We start from the raw sequence: 19,015 nt of genomic DNA, 5'->3' as shown, positions 1-19,015 counted from the left end.
GAAGCCTCAGAGATCAAATGTAAATCCCATGCAGTTACACTTTATGTTGTCACATTTTCCTGGTTAAATAAACATCAAAGCAACAAAAGAGAAAACCAAATACGATGGTATTTTGTATTCATTAACTATTCTAGTATAAATCTAATCATAGTGTTTTTAAGCGTTTTTACATTTTACTCCAAAATAATAGGCCTACCTAACTGCAGTAACAATTGAAACAATACATTTTATTAATGAACTGATGTTCAGCTGTTCTTTAGGCTTCTTATTTTCATCAGTCATCAAGCTCGGTAAACAAACAATGTAGGCTACCTTTAGTTTCACCAAGCTGGAAAAAAAGCCCTCCTTTATTATGTTTTCAGGCCATTTCAAAATTGATTTTGGCATGACATAAAGCGGTGATATTTAAGTGCCCAAGTTCTTTACTTACTTTTTAATTAGTCTTCCCATTAATGCCATCATTTTGCTAATTCAGACCGATTCGCGAACGCGCAAAAAAACAAGAGGTGGGATTTATCGCATGAACCAATCTGATCATTGCATTCAGAAAATAAGCTTTCCCTCAGTAGAAATGACTACAGACATTCTGCTGTCATTTCTGTAGTCAATTTGCAATTAAATCACAATTTTTTATCTTTTATGTCATCAGGGATGGACAGATTTTCTTGGAAAGCATTATTTTGGCATTAGACACTAATCATGACTTCGTAAAATCTCTGACTCCACGTTGCTGGCAATCTATTCCCCAGTGAAATTAGATAATGTGTTTGCTATCAGAGTCATGTGATAACTTAATCTTTTGTTGTCTTGGGATTACTTCTATTTCAGGCCAAGATGAATGGTCATGTAATTTTTGTCTGGAATGAATAGTTTTGATTACTTGCTGATCCCCTGTCCGGCTTAAACGTCAGCTTCATGTGGAGAAATGCGTCAACCTGGGCAGAAAAAAAGAAGAAAAGGGTATTTTTAGGCATAAACATTGAATATCAAAGAATAGTTATCATGGTCATGGTTATCTCACTCTTAAGAAAAGGTTGTAGGGTTCTTTCAGGCGTTTCATATATAGAAGCTTTTAGGAATTCCCATCATGGAATCATTTTATGGATTTAGTCTTAATTAATTAACTAACGTAAACACATTTTCACTAGAAAAATTTATATATCCTGTTAAACATGAAATTATTATGCAGTTTTTAAGACATTTCTCCTTATATAGAAGTTTTTTGGCATACACTCGGTATTGATCATCTATCAACTCAGAAACGGTATTTTCTTGTTAGCAACAGCTGTTAGTCATATGTAGGATACTTGCACTGGCGAAGCCGTTGATGAGCGTCCGGATATGCAGTCTCAGGAGAAAGTCTTAATAATTCGGTCTGATGGTGCAATCAATTTCTTCTGCGTTGAACGAAGAAATTATGATGAACTTGCGGTGTTAGTTTGACTGTTATGGTCGAGGAAGTTACACATGTCTTGAAGTGTTGAGGCCTGCAGGCCTGGTAAAGTGTTGGTAAAGTTTACAGAGGGAAAGTTTACACCCCTTTGTTTTAAGCATAGTATTTTGCATATGTAACTGGATTGGTCATTGATGGAGAAACTATTAAAGATTCTTGTAATACTAATATGTTGCATAGGTATAAAAATATAATGTACACTATCGTGTAGTAGGTCATCAAAATACAAATTTGTAGATAAGAATGTAGATGTATATATATGTGATCTTGATTAATTGAGTAATACTAAAACATGAATTCAAGGATTAAAACATAGGCAAACACTATAAAAGAACGGATGATCACATAGGGAAATTGGATGCATGGCATACATGTCTCAAGTAATCATACAACCGAGTAGGACAAGGGTACATATCTAATAATTCTATCAGCACACATAAAACAGTATACAGTACAAAAGACACTATATAAGACAGATATTTATAATTAAATATTCATATTTCCCTATTTGTAGCTAATTGTAGCTACAAATATTAAAACACTATTTATATATATATATATATATATATATATATATATATATATATAGGACTGGTTTCACAGACAGGGTTTAGATTAAGGCAGGGTTAGGCCTTAGTTTAATTAGGACATTTAAGTAGCTTTTATAAACGACCAGCCTTAGAAAAAAAACATTACTGGTGTGCATCTTGAGACAAAATAATGTCAGTTACATATTTTAAGATATTGCTTTCAGTTAAAACAGCTCAAACATGCATTTTAGTCTGGGACTAGACTTAAGCCTTGTCTATGAGACCAGGGGATAATTCTTATAATTATATATTCTTTTTAACATATATAATTAAAACATTAGCTATATGTAGTTTTAAAGGGGTCATATAATGCCAGTTTCATACAAGTTAATTTGATTCTTTAGGGTCTAAATGAAAAGTTTGTAATATACTTTAATTAAAAAATGTCTCTGAGGAGGACACATCTGTGCAATGTGTGCAACCGTATCAGTTTGAACCGGAGTCGGAACAAGATGACGGCCCGAAGAAGTTCGACAATTAAGGCTCGAAACATGACGTTTCTGAATGGTTGGTTATTATATTGTCACTTTGATCTATCTTTGTGTACTGGCAGGGTAGAGTAGGCTAACTTAGTGAGATGTACGAACGCTATGTGTTTACTGATGTAACGTTATACGTACTCAGTTTGTAATAACACATAACCATAACGCGTTATTCATTATAAAAGAGGGATTATGAATTATATTGAGAACGTCGTACATAGAAAACTTGCCGTATTGTAGCCTACCCTGAGTGTAAACCTTAGCCGCATTCATCGTGAAGCGATTTGCAAAGATTAATATAAGGTCATCCTTAAAAATATTCTTGTTTGCCGTAAGCCGACCGACCCTGTCAATTTAGGACCGACCCAAATTTTTTTTTTTTTTTTTTTTTTAGCCCGACCGACTTGCGTTAAGACCGAACGATTTTTTTTACTCTTCAAACAACTAATACTACAAATTCAATAAAATAATATTAATTATATTTTAGTAAGTATTGTGAAAGTTGCTTATTCCTAAATACAAAAGTAGGCTATGTTCTTTCTTTTAAATAAAAACGCGTGGCGCCATCGGCTATGATTATGTTTACACCATTGGTTTACGCATGTCACACGATGGCTTGTACGTTCGCTTTGTTTCATTCACTGTTCGCGCTTGGTAATGAGGGATGGGCCTACTGAAACCCGGTATTAAATGGGCCCCGGTGCTGAATTTTGAAAGACCGCTGTATAGATAAGCTCGGACGTTATCGGTTCTGCTGTTGGTAGGGGAAATTAAGAATAGCCCTAGCTTAGGCTACTATTTATTATTGCTATAAAGACGCTATCTTGAACATGTTTATCTCGCAAGCCATTTATGAATATATATAATAATATTAAACCATTTGTCTGTGACGCAATTTTGCTATTCGGCCAAAGCCGATTCGAAAGACCGCTGTTCGCCAGCAGCCGCATCTTCTTTCATTTCATTTTATTAGAGGATGACCCCTTGAGATGAATCATCTCATTTTCGAGGGGGTCCCCCTTTGTTTTCAAGTAGCAGGGAAATCACCTATGAAAATCACACGGAACCGTCACAACTCTGCCGTCATTATGTTAAAACTGCCCACCAACTCTATACACGATGTGATTGGCCTGACCAGAGTTTGGTTTTTCCAGCTCGAATGCCAACGGAGAGTTGCTCTACAACACTTTGCTGCAAAGTAATTTTTGCTGCCACTACGGTGCGTCTAGATTTCTAGGCTACCATTAATGTGAATCAAACAACCAAAGGCAGAGAAAATCACTCACAGCTCTTGAATGAATAACTTAAACGTTAATAAGTATAAATCTATCTATGATAAAGTATGCAGTGTTATTTTACATTTGATTACTAAATTAGTAAATTAAAAAATGTACTAAATTTTGCTAATCGTATCCTATCTCATTTATATAAAACAAAAAAGCCTGCACACTGCTGCATAACAAATAGATATTTAATTTGTTTTGTTAAAGCGTTGCTTTTTCTTTTGCTATAGATATTTTACATTTCAAAATATAAAGCAAATGTTAATTATTACCTGAATGTAAAAAAAAAAAAAAAAACACCAAAAAGAACTGATAAGAATACCTTTAAAGTACCGGATCGATAAGCAGTATCGGTAAGAGTAGTAATACCGTTAAAACCTTTACGATACCCAATCCCTAGTAATGAAGCAGTAAACAAAATGTTTGCGGTCACCGTTAAAAGTCATACGGGTTTGGGCACCATAATACATCTAAAAAATGCAAAAATGCATGTGTTAGGTGGACAGATCAATACAGTAAATCAATCAGTAGATCAATGTGGAAAATAACAATGTCTTTTTTTTATGTTTACCAAATGCCTTTTAATATTTCAGTGCACGTGAACAAGCGCGCCGTTATTTGTTGCTTAGTGACGTGTGTTCAAGTAAGCCAGAAATGCGCAGATTCTGCGCAATACACTGTGTTTAATATATCATGAGTACTCACAAGTTGTGTATTTGCGCTAAATCCGGGCAGATTTGGCTTACACGAACTTCCCCAGCAAAGTGAGTAAACAGAAATTAGAAACACGCCAAATTGGCTCGTGATTTGACAGCGTTACCCGCCATAGTTCATCTTTACCTTTATTTGGCGGGTTAAAGGGTGTTAATTTCAATCCCTGAATGATGCACTCCTGTTTATCATTGTGCACGAAACTTCACGCCAATAAATCATCAGAAATATTGCTGATTTGTGCACGTCTCAAGCGCCCTCTTTACGTTCGTCCTAATGACTGTTAGTTGTCTGTGGATTTGCCTATATTTGGCGAAAATGGAAACGTCTTTAGACGTGGAAAATCGATTTTACATTCGATTCAATGAACACTTATGTCTCAAAAATCGAAAAGGATTTTTTCACAAAAGTGACAGCCCTAAAATGTAACCGTCTCTGATTTGTAGGTTGCATTGACACCTAGCAGTGGATGCAGACCCAGTCAGTGACGTCACAATATGCAAAATTGTTTAAATTCATACCTACATAATCACCATGACCTACTTTTTTTTTTACATTGAATCTTGAAAAAAAAATAGACCTTTTTTTTTTTTTTGCTGTTACTGCAAACCAAACTATTTTTAAGGATGGCCTAAAGGGTTAATAAAATTTTACACTTACTTTTTTTGGAGGTTCAGCAGGGAGACATGAATAGTTGGTAACGATTCTTTTTTCAGGAGCAGCTTCTTATCAAAATCAGCTTTATAAGTTACTTCCTTCGTTAATAAAGCAGTCTGGTGAGAAAAGATTTGCGAATCGCGCAAACATGAAAGCATTGACGTTGCTTGTGGGGAATATTCCCTTCGAAAACAAAACTCAGCCACTGTGTCTTCAGCGGTTCGGATTTAGGAACAAAATGACTGCTGTGTTCGTTATTACACCCAAGAACAGAACACCACAATCGCTTAGACGCCATTCTGCTCCAGCGTATCAACAATGACGGACTATGATGACTGACAGCTCGCTCAGGGCAGGGATCTGTTGAAACACTGCTGTCAATCAACAATCGTGGGAGGGGCGTCCGATTTAGTGACGTCACAAAATCGAACGGCTCAATTTGAGGCAGGGGAAAACATAAGGAGATTAAAACAAAAACACTGGATAGATTTTTATCATTATATGATGGTTGTGTACAGGCACTGCCAACACACATTTCAGTACAATCAACTTGAAAAAGTGCATGTACCATTATATGACCCCTTTAAAGACTACCAATCTACTGTTCTGATTTTGTTTAGAAAAGATTCAGTTTTGCTTCGATAACTCTGTAATACAAGCATCTGCTAATTGACTTTAAAATAAATATAATTCTAAGCTCACGAAATGTAAAGATAAACCCACGTAAAATTAAGTGTCTGACATTCTTTTTATTTTATGAATAAAATCAGTAAGTCACATTTTTGATGGCAAAATGATAGGCTTTTTAAACATCAAGGCAGAAAAAATAAGAGATGCATTTTTTTGCAGACAATCCATTAACTTAATAAAGAGCTACAGTAAAAAATAAACAGCTACAGTAGCTACTAAAGAGTCTTTGGGGTTCATGAAAGTTTGTAGCTAGAAGGAAAAGAGAGGCAGGGCCTCTGATACAAAAGACAAATCACATCACTTTGTCCTTCCACCACTAGCAGCCTAAAAACTCAGTGCAAATATTTTACCTCAGAGAAAGAGAGAGAGAGAGAAAGAGAGAGAGAGAGAGATGCTACACTATGACAGCCTGACTCTTCAAAAGCTCTATTCATCATAATGAATCTTCATCTAATTCAGCAGTCTAAATACTGATACAAAATTAATGTTAAAAACAAACAAACAAACAATAAACAAAAATAAAGTTGCCCCAACCATTGCCCTTGGAGGGAACAATGTAAATACACCTGACTAGATTTGAACAGGAATTGGTTGCCATAAGAGTTGTAGATTTGAAAAAGAAAAAGTATGTAATTGTATGCTGTAAATTTTGCATAAGGAATAAATAACCTCTGAGCTCGCCCTGTCTTCAAAAACATCTGCATTCTCAATTATGGAATAAGATAACATTTACCATGAGTCAATGACATGGTTGAAAACCTTTCAGTAAATTCAGTGAAAGTACTAAAGCTAAAAAACTCAAACTCTGACTGTTATTGCAGGAGTTGCAGGTGTATAACGGAGAATTCATAAGAAAACACTTTCATCTTTATCTTCATCACATCAAGCTAGATGCTTTTCATCAGATGGAGGGTAATGTGTGGGTCTTTAATTATCTTACAGCTTATTGATGATCTTCTCAGCTGAGGTCAGTGATATTTGTGAGATGCTGTTCCTGATATTGATAAGTTGTGGTGGTTATTTTTGAAGAGTTCACGTGGATCTGTAGCTGGTGTTTTCGAGGTGTTCAGTTAGTGCATGTGTTGATGTTCTTGCCGTCAGCTGCGTCATCCACCAGAGACAGATGGTAGTCCGTGGCGAGAGTGAAATGAGAAATGCATCCCACTAAACCTCGCATGTACTGCCTGTTAGTGTGCAGCGCAATCTCCTTCATCCCACCTGGAGAGAAATCAAAATCACCACCAGAACTAGACAAATACCCACACATACACCGCTGTTCAGAAGTTTGAGTCAGTAAGATTCTGTATTATTATGTTTTTGAAAGAGTCTCTTTTTGCTCACCAAAACATAATTTATTTGATTAAAATACAGTAAAACTATGAAATATGATTACAATTTAAAAGAAGTCTTTTCTATTTGAATATATTTGAATATGTAATTCATTTCAGTATCATTACTCCAGTCTTCAGTGTCACATGATCCTTCAGAAATCATTCTAATATGCTGATTTGATACTCAAGAAACATTTATGATAATTAACAATGTAGAAAACAGTTGTGCTGCTTTATATTTATGTGGAAATCATAATTGATGAATTGAATTGATTTTTTTTAGGTTTCTTTAGAAAGTTCAAAAGAACAGCATTTATTTGAAATAGAAATCTTTTGTAACATTATAACTGTCTGTACTGTCACTTTTGATTAATTTAACGCATCTTTTCTGAATAAAATAATTAAAATCTTTCAATCTTATTTTCTACAGTAGTTTAATAAAAAAAAATGTATCCATTTTATCCTATTGCCATTATTATCAGCATAATTAAAGTCACCATGAAATAAAAATAGAAAACTCATGTATTGGAATATTGCAGTATTTATTATAAATGATTTATCTGTGCTCATCACTAGTTTATTACTCTTCTTCCCCTAATAATCTTTAATCAAAACTACTTCCCCTTCCTCTTGCTGCTTCATCTCTTCTCTTCTCTGATGATGTGTTAACTGGCGTGAGGGCGGAGCAACCTGTCACTCACATGAGATCCACCAATAGCAAACCACAACCATACTATCACTTCCCCACGGACAAAATCAAGTCCCGCCCTACATCTTTTCTTGTTCGAGAATCCCTTTCACTCGGATATAATTCACAATAGGGAAGAGAAGACCATCACAACTTCCTTTTCTTGCTGACTTTTTTCATCTTTATCATTACAATTAACTTGTGTTGCTTCTTACCAATGTAAAGGTCACCGTTGATGTTCAGTTGTCTCATCTTACCCGGAGATCTGCCTGTTTTAGCTCCGTAATCATCGACCGTTAGTTTACCAGACTGGCCATCCCTTCAAACAGAGACAAACATGAAGGCTTGGTGAAACTCTGTAAAGCTACAGCCCTTTTAAACAGTGCAAATTCCCTCAAATGAATCTACATGACAGTCTATGAAGAAAGACATGCTGAATAATGATTGGATGCAGTCGATGCACGTGTCTGACCTGACAGCCTTCACTCTGTGCCATTTCCCATCATTAAATGTGCCATTAATGACCACAGTGGCGGCTCCACTACCAAGATTATAACTGTAAGGAGAATAAGAGATGTTGGGATGATGCTTTTGATCCTCTATTGTAAATTGTCTGCAAAAATGCATTGTCGTTATACCTGAAAATGAGCGCACCGTCTTGAAGGCCGAGAGACAGGTAGTCACTGTTGGCTCTCATTGGACTGTCCCCCCGCCATAGTAAAAGACCGTCTTTGGATGTGCTCTTAAAACGCATGAACATGTTTGTTCTGGAACCTGATATCCTGCAGAGACATGCAACTTTATATTAGGATGCATGTATGCACAGAAACGTCATATGAAGAATATCGTGCAGTGGGGTTATAGAGTGTGAAAGCAAAAGCACTTTACCTTTTGAGGATATCTCTGTTGTCATAAGTCAGATAGCTGCGTCCAGTGAACTGAGGGATCTCTATTGATTCAGTAACAGCTGATACAACAAAAGTCAAAGAGTGCAGAGTTATTTAACATCCACTAGATGGCAGCACACATCATAAATTCACTAAAGCCATTCTTGTTACTCAGAAAACAAATGAGAGACATTCTGCCTAAAGCACTTACTGTTTAAGCAATAATTCCCACATTCTGCACAGTGAGAGCACAAAACAGAATAAAAAAAGCTTAAGAAAGGGTTTGAAGTGTTATGGAAGAAATCTGCAAAGAATATCAAAGCAACGTCTCAGTCTAAAGCCAAACGCAAAATACAGTCTCTTGGAGATCTGCCTTCAAGATGAGTTTAATGTCAACCCTGTGCTAATAATATAATGTGAAATAGAAGGGAGTATGCAATGGTAAGTGTAGTCTGCATTGTTTTCAGTTATCATCATACAGTTATTTCCCTTTTTTTTTAATCTAATTTTTTATTTAAAAAAGCCTGATGAAATAATAAGCCATTATAGGAGCATATACAGTATGCTTTAGAGTTGTGTGTGTGTGTGTTTTCTCACCTTTCTGACAGTGTTTCCCATCATACCCAAGCGCACAGTCGCAGTCGTATCCGTCCCACTTGGGTCTGCATGTTCCCCCATTAGCACACGGGTTCTCCACACATGGGTGAGCTGCGTTCAACACGTTCACCCCAAAAGCCTGACCTGGATTCAGCTCTATACTGCGGTCATTCAGAGAGATCTGGGTCAGGAGGAAAGACTGGAAATTATTTGACCATTTTAAGATGAAATCTGCACATGGATCACACAGTCAGATTCTGATGATCAAAGGGTTAGTTGCCCTAAAAATGAAAATTGTGTCATCATTTACTCATTCCAAACCCGTAAGACTTTCGTTCATCTTCAGAACACAAATTTTCTTGAGGAAATCTGAGAGCTTTCTGTCCATCAATTTACAAATACCACTTTGACGCTTCAAAAAGTTCCTAAAGAGATCATAAAACGAATCCATATGAATTGAGCGGTTTAGTCCAAATTTTCTGAAGAGACTCGATCATTTATATGCTGAACAGATTGAACTTAGGCTTTTGTTCACATATAAAATTGATCAGCGACCATGAAAAGACGCTTAACAGTACTTGCTTGACGTAAACCTCATTGGTTCTTGCTGAAGCTCAAACATGATGCGTAACACGAGAATGAACCTCATTGGTTCTTGCTGAAGCTCAAACATGATGCGTAACACGAGAATGAACCTCATTGGTTCTTGCTGAAGCTCAAACATGATGCGTAACATGAGAATGAACCTCATTGGTTCTTGCTGAAGCTCAAACATGATGCGTAACACGAGAATGAACCTCATTGGTTATCACACGTCAAACAAACATGGTTGAGCTTCTGTTTACCACAACTGATGTGTGAGTTGATAAATGTAAGTTGATAAGTGAATAAAAGCCTAAATTCAATCGGTTCATAAAGCGGAATGACATGAGAGTGAGTAAATGTTGACAGAATTTTCACTTTTGGCTGAACAATCCCTTTAAATCTTCTGTGATGCAGCTTAAATTTTAATTGCAGTATTGAACACTTACTACACATCTTCGATCTCATATTGAATTACCTGCAGTTGAATTTAAGCTACTTAAAAATCATGATTATTTGTTAACGTTGTTAAGTGGTTGTCAGGGGGCTTTGGGTGTTTGTAGTATCTTTAACCAGTATCTACTGTCTAAACTAGTACCTTCTGAACCGTTCCACTGAAGGGTCTCAGGACGCCAGCGCTCGTCTTAGTAATATCATAATTAGGAACTCCTCCAATATAGAGAGGAGAACTACACTTTATCTGTGTAAATGCACCCTGAGAAAGAGAAGAGAGAGAAGAATTATTATTATTATTACAAAATATACATACAAAATAACCGAAGAAAGCATTCAGATCCCTTGTATTATACATTTATTTCTGATAGAATAGATTTTGTTGTCATTATCTGATGCACAATAGCTCATACAACATGAAAAGTGTTAAAAGCTTTTCAGTCTGTTATATAAATAAATAAAATAATATACAAAAATGTAGTCCAGCTCTGTATATTATTGAAACTAAATGTGTAAAGGTATATTAATATATTCATTTTAAATCTAATTACACTACCAAAAAGTTAAGTAAGATTGTTTTTAAATTAGAGCAAAGGCACATTCAATTGATCAAAAGTGACATGTTACAAAAGATTTATATTTCAAATAAATGCTGTTCTTTTGAACTTTCTATTCATCAAAGAATCCTGTGTAAAAAAAAAAAACAGCTTCCAAAATAAATATTTAAAAACATCAAAATATATGAAAGAAAATTATCACCCACAGCACTGTTTTTTAACACTGCTAATATTCAGAAATGTTTCTTGAGCAGTAAATCATCATATTAGAATGATTTCCGAAGGATCATGTGACACTGAATGATGCTGAAAATTCAGCTTTGATCACAGGAATAAATTACATTTTTCAATATATTACAATAGAAAACAGGTATTTCAAATTGTGATGATATTTCACAATATTACTGTACAATGTTACTGTATTTTTGATCAAATAAATGCTGCTTTGGTAAACATAAGAGACTTTTATCCAAAAATATGTAAACGTACCAACCCCAAACTTTTAAACGCTAGTGTAAATGATTAAAACTAATATAAAAATCTCTTCACCTCTGCCATGCCTTCCACTGGTCTCTGGTTGTCTACCTGTAGAATGCCATTTTTTGCTGTTCGAGACACACGCAACTCATGCCACACATCCAAAGTGACGGCCTCTTCACTCCTGTCAACACAAGCAAAAATATAGTTTCTGGTCCTACACAGTATTTGACACCTGTGGATTCACAGTCATCTACTAAAACGGAAAAGGGACTCAAATGTTTAGCATTTCCACTGTATACTCACAACCGGCACAAGGTCATAGAATGTCTCTGAACAGATTTACGCCCACTTTTAGGAGAAAATAAACTAGACTTCCCATAGACTTCAATACAAAATAGCGTCACAAAACAACGTCCGTACACAGCCGACAGGCGTGAATAACTTAAGAAATCACTAAGATTAAACATGTTTAGTAATTATATGTCCACCCTGCCTGCCATAAGATACATCAACAAACTTAATTTGGTCAATTTAAAAACATGTCCCTTCATTCTCCCAGTGTCAAATCCCAGTGTCACAACCCCACCCAGTGGCCAGAGGTGTCTTACCCAGACATTTACTCGTAGTCGTACCTCATCGAGTCACCATGGTAAGCCAGTGAATGATTTTACTTCGTTTTTGAAAGTAAACATCTTTAAATATATATGTCTTATAATATACATTATAATATATTTTATAATATATATAACTCCACTGGGTGGGGTTGTTACACCAATTTGACGCTGGGAGAATGAAGGGACATGTTTTTAAATTGACCAAATTAAGTTTGTTGATGCATCTTTCACGCTCTATGGCAGGCAGGGTGGACATATAATTACTTGACATGTTTAATCTTAATGATTTCTTAAGTTATTCACGGCTGCCGTGAATACCTTCGTTCATCTTCGGAACACGAATTAAGATATTTTTGATGAAATCTGAGAGCTGGATCACTCCTCCATAGGCTTCTAAGGGATTGAAACTTGTTCCCTGAAAAGTTATTAAAGACATGGTTAAAATAGTCCAAGTGACTACAGTGGCTCAATCTTAAGTTTATCAAGCGACGAGAATACTTTTTGTGCGCAAAAACACATGTGTGATGCGTGTGACGTACAACAACAGAAGCTTACACTATTACACTAGTGAACTGACTCGAGGCCCACAGAGAAGGACATGAATAGTTGAAATAAAGTCGTTAGTTTTGTTTGTTTTTGCGCACAAAAAGTATTCTCGTCGCTTGATAAACTTAAGATTGAGCCACTGTAGTCACTTGGACTATTTTAACCATGTCTTTAATAACTTTTTGGGGCTGGCAAGTTTCAATCCCTTAAGAAGCCTATGGAGGAGTGATCCCGCTCTCAGATTTAATCAAAACTATCTTAATTCGTGTTCTGAAGATGAACAAAGGTCTTACGGGGTTGGAAGAACATGAGGGTGAGTAAATACTGACAGAATTTTCATTTGTGGGTGAACTATCCCTTTAAGTTCCCGGATGTGCCGGTAGTACGTATACTCAACCTGATAACACTGGCACCCGAGCCGCAGTCGAAGCGAAACTCCACATATCCGCCCACCAGGCTGACTGACAGGAAATCCCGGCTGGCTGCATCATCGGTGTAGAGGAGCGTGCCGTCGGGATTGGTCGGCTGGAAGGTCAACTCAAACTCCATGAAGGACAGGTAGTTGTGGGAGGGCTGAGGCCAGGGGGCGCTGGCGTACGAGAACATGCTCTCGTTAAACTGGGGTAGAGACAACAGGAAACCTGGAACCATTGAGAAATATGAAGTCAGGTCAGTGGCTGCATCCAAAATCGCATACTTCCATACTATATAGTAGGTGAAAAACAGTATGTGACAAAAGTCTGAATTCACAGTACTCATAAAAGAATAGGCAAAAAGTACCCGGATGACCTACTATTTCCAGTGAGATTATTTTGCATATGATGGACACTTTACTATCCCATGAGGCCACGGGAGAGGATTTGTGAATGGCAGTAAAGTGACGTAACTGATGCTGGTGGGTCACATGATAATGACAGCATGACGTATGTAGTACGTCCGGATTACATTCATACTATACACCTTCATACTACATAAAACATACTTTTTTAGCGGCCATGAAGTAATTAATTATTCAAAATAAGTACCTACTCAAGAGAGTATGTGATTTCCGACGCAGCCAGTGTGATTGGTCGCAATTGGTGGATAAAAATGCCATTTGCAGTTAATATTGTCTGATAAACGATATTTATAATATTGCAGAATTCATTTTGAAACCTGAAATTGTAATTGTACAATTACTTCTTCCTCATTTGTTAATATGTTCACAGATAACTGCAGATTTATCTGTATTTATTGTCCACGTAAATAAGTTTATCATTCTGTGCAGTTGCAATTGTATTTATTATTATTACTACTACATTTGTCATGGTTCCTGAATGTGAACTGTATGTCATATATATTTATGGTTTTGCACTGTGGTGTTTTCGTTTCTTCTCTTGTGAAAAAGAAGTGTGGTTAGTTGTATTGAATGTGCATTATAAATCCTAAAAGCATGTTTTTTGGAAACATTTTAATGCAGTTTTAATGGATTAAAACTTACTTTTTAATCCATTATGTTTTAACTTTAGTTGTGCTTTAAAGCACACTCTTTTTGATGTGATGACTAACATACTAAAGCACATGTTAAATATTTGATTATAATTTTAACTTTAGTGTTTTTTGATATTACATTTAAAGTAAATATATTTTAAATGTACTAAATTGCAACGTCATCATTAAATATGTAATTGCAAATATATCTAAATGCATGACATACATGTTTCAATAGAAATTACATTAGTATATTTTAGTAACCATAAATGCTTGTTTGGCAGTACACAAACCATATGTCAAAGACAACAGAAGTAATTATGAAATTACATATAAAGATGTACTTAAGCAGGTCAAAAATGCACTCTGAAGTTTAGATAACTGCATTTAATATAAATTTAAGCTATAATACATTTTCATTTAATTATAAATAACATGCAATTAAGTGTCCAATACTATAACATTGGGTTTGCATTTAAGTATATTCTGTCAAAAATATATTATATCCGTAATAAGTACTCTTTTTAAAAGTATGCAGAAATGTGTTACTTTTTTCACATGGATTCCCCATCACACATTAAAAACCACTTGACTTGACTTAGTATATAGAAATGATAAATGTAAGTGATGCTTGTTACTGCCACAAAGCGTGTGTGTGTGTGTGTGTGTGTGTGTGTGTGTTTGTGTGTGTGTGTGTGTGTGTGTGTGTGTGTGTGTGTGTGTGTGTGTGTGTGTGTGTGTGTGTGTGTGTGTGTGTGTGTGTGTGTGTGTGTGTGTGTGAGGGTGACTCACTCTCCTCACAGAGGAAGCCCTTATAGCCCAGAGGGCACAGGCAGATGAAGCCATCCGCTCGGTTGGCAAAGCAGATTCCTCCATTAGCACAGGTGACCTTCTCACACACACTGTTGCTGCACTCGCCTGAAACACACAGAAGAGAGGAAGATGCTTGAACACATATACAGTGATCTCTAAAAGTATGTGGACATTTAAACATGTCTATATATCATTGCATTAGATCACTACACTACAGATAAAGTTCAGGGTCAGTAATTTTTTATAATTTTAATAATAAAAAAAGTCTCAGCAAGGGTGTTTATTTGATTTAAAAAAATGTAAAAGCATTATTGTAGTGAAATATTATTACAATATAAAATAACTTTTTCTATGTTAATATATTTTAAAATGTAATTTATTCCAGTGAGGCATTCTTGTCACTTTTGATTAATTGAATGCATCCTTGCTGAATAAACGTATTCATTTATTTATTTTATCTTACCGACCACAAACTTTCGAATGTTAATGTAAAATATTTACTTGTACCTCCTGAGATTTTAACCAGGTAAACAAATAAAATCTTTTTAAGTGTTTTATTTTGATTGCTATTATTTTTTGTTTAATTATGTATTTTAATTTTACATTTATGATTTAATTTACAGCTTTTCATCAACTCAAAATAGCAAAGCAAGTGATATTTATTCCAAAGAAAAATAAACAAGCATACTTTAAACAAAACATTTGAGAAAAAGAAGAAACTTTAGACCAAACTTATTTGGAGACTTATAGTTATTCTCAAACTAACCAATGTCTGCTCCGCTCAGTGCATTTCCTTTAGGCCAGGGTCGGATGTCAGTGGCTTTACTGTTGACCGTCAGACTCTGCATGCAGCCCTGAAACCCACGATTGGTCCCCACCGCCCTCACCAGCCAATAGCCATTCGGAGCTCCACCCAAAAACAAAGGCGTGCGGAATGTTATTTTAGTGTACTGACCCTGAGAGAGAGAGAGAGAGAGAGAGAGAGAGAGAGAGAGAGAGAGAGAGAGAGAGACAAAAAAAAAGCAGTTGTTAGATACATTTTATAGTCCTGGGGCCAGTTGCGTAAACATGGCCATTATGTTACGACAGCATCTTAAGATCTAGTATGTCCCACTAACAGTTAGTCAAGGGGCAACCAGTCTTGCTTTTTGGCATCCAATTAGGCCAGTCTACGTTTTTATGTAATTGTTTTTTTTTAAAAGGTTATGAACAGTCTTATTTTTTTTATGTCTAACTTAAGACTTAGCAACCAGCCCCTGGATGCTGATTGGTCAATGCACTGTATGACACCAAACCAACTGTGTACGTGTGAATATCACAGTATGCTGTGTTTGTGTATTAAGGCATGCGTACCTGAGAACGGCCTGATACCGGTGTGTCGTTATCTAATCGTAGCCAGCCATTCATGCCGTCTCTAAATATTGTGACAGTGTGCCACCGACCAATCACAATGGAGCTGTCACTCACGATCTGCGCCGCCCCCGTACCGCAGTTAAACCTGTGCACATGATGGTCAAGATTAATTACTAATAATCAATGTATATTTAGAGAATTTAAAAATTAAGAAATTAATCAAGACTCAATAGCAGAAGTGTAATTTGCAAGTAAGCAAAAAAAAAAATATTTTATGTAAAACAATGAAAAAATTATAGTTTTAGCTTAATATTAATAGATGAATAGATATAAGTGGAAAGAACAATCATGATTCAATATAAGAAAATAGTGTCACAACAACAAACCAAGAAACAATCACAATCCAGTATGCAAATATTACAGTTTGTTACAGCCGCTAGGACACATTTCTCAATACTTAGGTCACTTTTTCAAAACTCTTCACACAGTGAGCACAACAGAAGTATATGTGGGCTAAACTGTGGATCACTTATCATTGCTTTGGCACAAAATGCATTCAATGACTACATCTTTCAAATTACATTAATTATTTTCTCACTTCGACACAACAACCACCAAAACTCTGTGTACTTACAGGCCAATTTGCACATGCTTACAATACTGTTTTCAAAACTGTTAAACTTATGTTCAAAACAATAACATAATACAAAACTGAATATGACAGCAATTTGCTACATTTCTACAGTAATATTGTAATGAAATATATTTCGAATCTAAAAATGAAATGCTATAAAAACAATTGGACCAACCACAGCTGATTCCTATTGTATCTGTATCGGTGAATGGTGTGTACAAATTCTTGTATTTTGTAATTAGTCTGTGCAAAAAAAAAAGAAAAAAAAGACATAAAATATATTGAAGCATACTGCATCATTTCTGATTCATTCCAGTAAAATATATTGCAGTGAATTCTAAACAGTAGAGAGGTGTGCTTGTTTTACAGAAGAAAACATTGTTTAATGCTACCTGTTGTTAGTGTTTTTTAGGTCATTGTTTTGTGGGTGACAAAGTGTGTTTGTTGTCTGTCAACCTTTGCTAGTGTGATGGAAGAATATGTTTATTTGAGACATGTATGAAGTGATATGGTAGTTTTAGTGCATTTTGATGTGCCGAGCTGAGAGTTGGTTTGGAGAACTGTGTGAAGAGTTTTGAAAAAGTGACCTAAGTATTGAGAAATGTGTCCTAGCGACTGTAAAAAACTGTAATATGAGTGTGTGTGAATTTATGTATTGTAATAGGTAATAAGGTCTTTTCAAAGTATAATCTTACTTTTTTAAAGTATGAAGTACAGTTATTTCAAATGCAGAGCACAAAAGGTGCAAAATGGCTACAAAACAAAGCTTGGTTGAAATCTGCATGAACTGAAAAGTAACATCAGAAAATTGTGGAGATTAAGTGTTTGCAAGAACCATCATTAAAGGGATAGTTCACCCAAAAATGAAAATTCTGTCAGTAATTACTCACCCTCATGTTGTTCCAACCCCGTAAGACCTTCGTTTATCTTCGTAATGCGAATTAAGATATTTTTGATTAAATCTGAGATAGGGATGGGACGATTACCGGTTTCACTATAAACCACGATAAAATGTACTGACGGTTAGTAATATCGTTTAAAATTCAATTATCATTAAAACCGTGTTTGTTTATCGCGATTTTAATAACTCACTATAAATCCTGTCCAGCCAGCAACAGTCTGACGCAGGGCGCACAGCATTGGAGTTTTTCTTTTTATTCGAGAAGGAATGGCGGAAGGCAGTGACCGTTTTCGGGAGATTTTTCAGCCTTTTAAGAGGACCAAATCTGAGGTGTGGTCATATTTTGGGGGAAATATGAGGGAAACATAATCGAGGATGGTCACTCTGTCTGCAGAACATGCTCAAAAAAAGTCGCAGTGATAGGGGTAAACACTTCAAATCTGCCGAGCCGTCCTGTGTGACCTTCACACACTGTTGTAGCGAACGCAAGGCAAGTTAACTTTGATCTCAATACTAAAACTACATCTGGGAAACAATTGGGCACAAAATGTTGTTTCAAGTTGAAATATTTTATCTCACTCACTTGAAATAAACTTGAAGCTTCCGCGAAAAAAAGTTTGCAGCAATAAGTGGCTTTGAGCCAAAGACGAACGAACAAGTTCAAACAAGACTATTAAGAGTGACATTTAAGAGATAATAATGCATATTCATTGTACACTTATAACACAGATTTTTTTTTTACCACATAATTACGGGACATATTGAATAGAGATTAATGTCTCTCTTCTTACCTGTTAAATCCATTTTGTACAGCGTACAAGACTCTGCCAGACAAGATGATCACAACAATATTATCAAATTCTGTAAACAATAAATCAACTATGATTTAATTTTCAATACAATCAAAAACGGAGACGCAAGATGACAAATTGTATTTGAATGAAATGAGAGCGCGCGTCCGTTGTGATATACATGGATGTGCGCTGTGTTATAATGCGTTGCTATTGACGACGGTCATTATAAGGAAGGAAATGACACAGAAAAGTTATTGAAGACATCGTTAAAATAGTCCAAGTGACTACAGTGGCTCAATCTTAAGTTTATCAAGCGACGAGAATACTTTTTGTGTGCAAAAACAAACAAAAATAACGACTTTATTTCAACTATTCATTTCCTTCTCTGTGGGCCTCGAGTCAGTTAACTTAGTGTAATAGCGTAGAGCTATACGTCACACGTAGGCTCA

At 35.7% G+C, this 19,015-nt stretch overlaps 1 protein-coding gene across 2 annotated transcripts in view; it reads right to left on the bottom strand.

The window, feature by feature from the left end:
• Positions 1–5,908: 5,908 nt before the first annotated feature.
• egflam (EGF-like, fibronectin type III and laminin G domains) overlaps positions 5,909–19,015 on the bottom strand; it is a 29,818-nt gene continuing 16,711 nt past the window's right edge. The window contains exons 12-24 of one of the 2 annotated variants that reach the window (XM_077241813.1): positions 16,238–16,382; positions 15,651–15,840; positions 14,864–14,989; positions 12,999–13,242; positions 11,511–11,622; positions 10,550–10,666; positions 9,370–9,550; positions 8,984–9,007; positions 8,774–8,852; positions 8,524–8,667; positions 8,358–8,441; positions 8,101–8,204; positions 6,226–7,084 (exon numbers count right to left, since the gene is read on the bottom strand). In XM_077241813.1, the coding sequence (XP_077097928.1) occupies positions 6,933–7,084; positions 8,101–8,204; positions 8,358–8,441; positions 8,524–8,667; positions 8,774–8,852; positions 8,984–9,007; positions 9,370–9,550; positions 10,550–10,666; positions 11,511–11,622; positions 12,999–13,242; positions 14,864–14,989; positions 15,651–15,840; positions 16,238–16,382 (1,702 nt within the window). In that variant the 3' untranslated portion in view covers positions 6,226–6,932. Of the gene's footprint in view, positions 7,085–8,100; positions 8,205–8,357; positions 8,442–8,523; positions 8,668–8,773; positions 8,853–8,983; positions 9,008–9,369; positions 9,551–10,549; positions 10,667–11,510; positions 11,623–12,998; positions 13,243–14,863; positions 14,990–15,650; positions 15,841–16,237; positions 16,383–19,015 lie in introns of both variants that reach the window. The other variant, XM_077241814.1, reaches the window with a different exon arrangement.

Source organism: Siphateles boraxobius, unplaced genomic scaffold (genome assembly GCF_051911475.1).
Source record: "Siphateles boraxobius isolate OS27281-9 unplaced genomic scaffold, OSU_SipBor_1 24, whole genome shotgun sequence".
Taxonomy (NCBI): domain Eukaryota; kingdom Metazoa; phylum Chordata; class Actinopteri; order Cypriniformes; family Leuciscidae; genus Siphateles; species Siphateles boraxobius.
The sequence above is the reverse complement of the archived record's forward strand: the minus strand, read 5'-3'. Positions and strand labels throughout refer to the sequence as shown.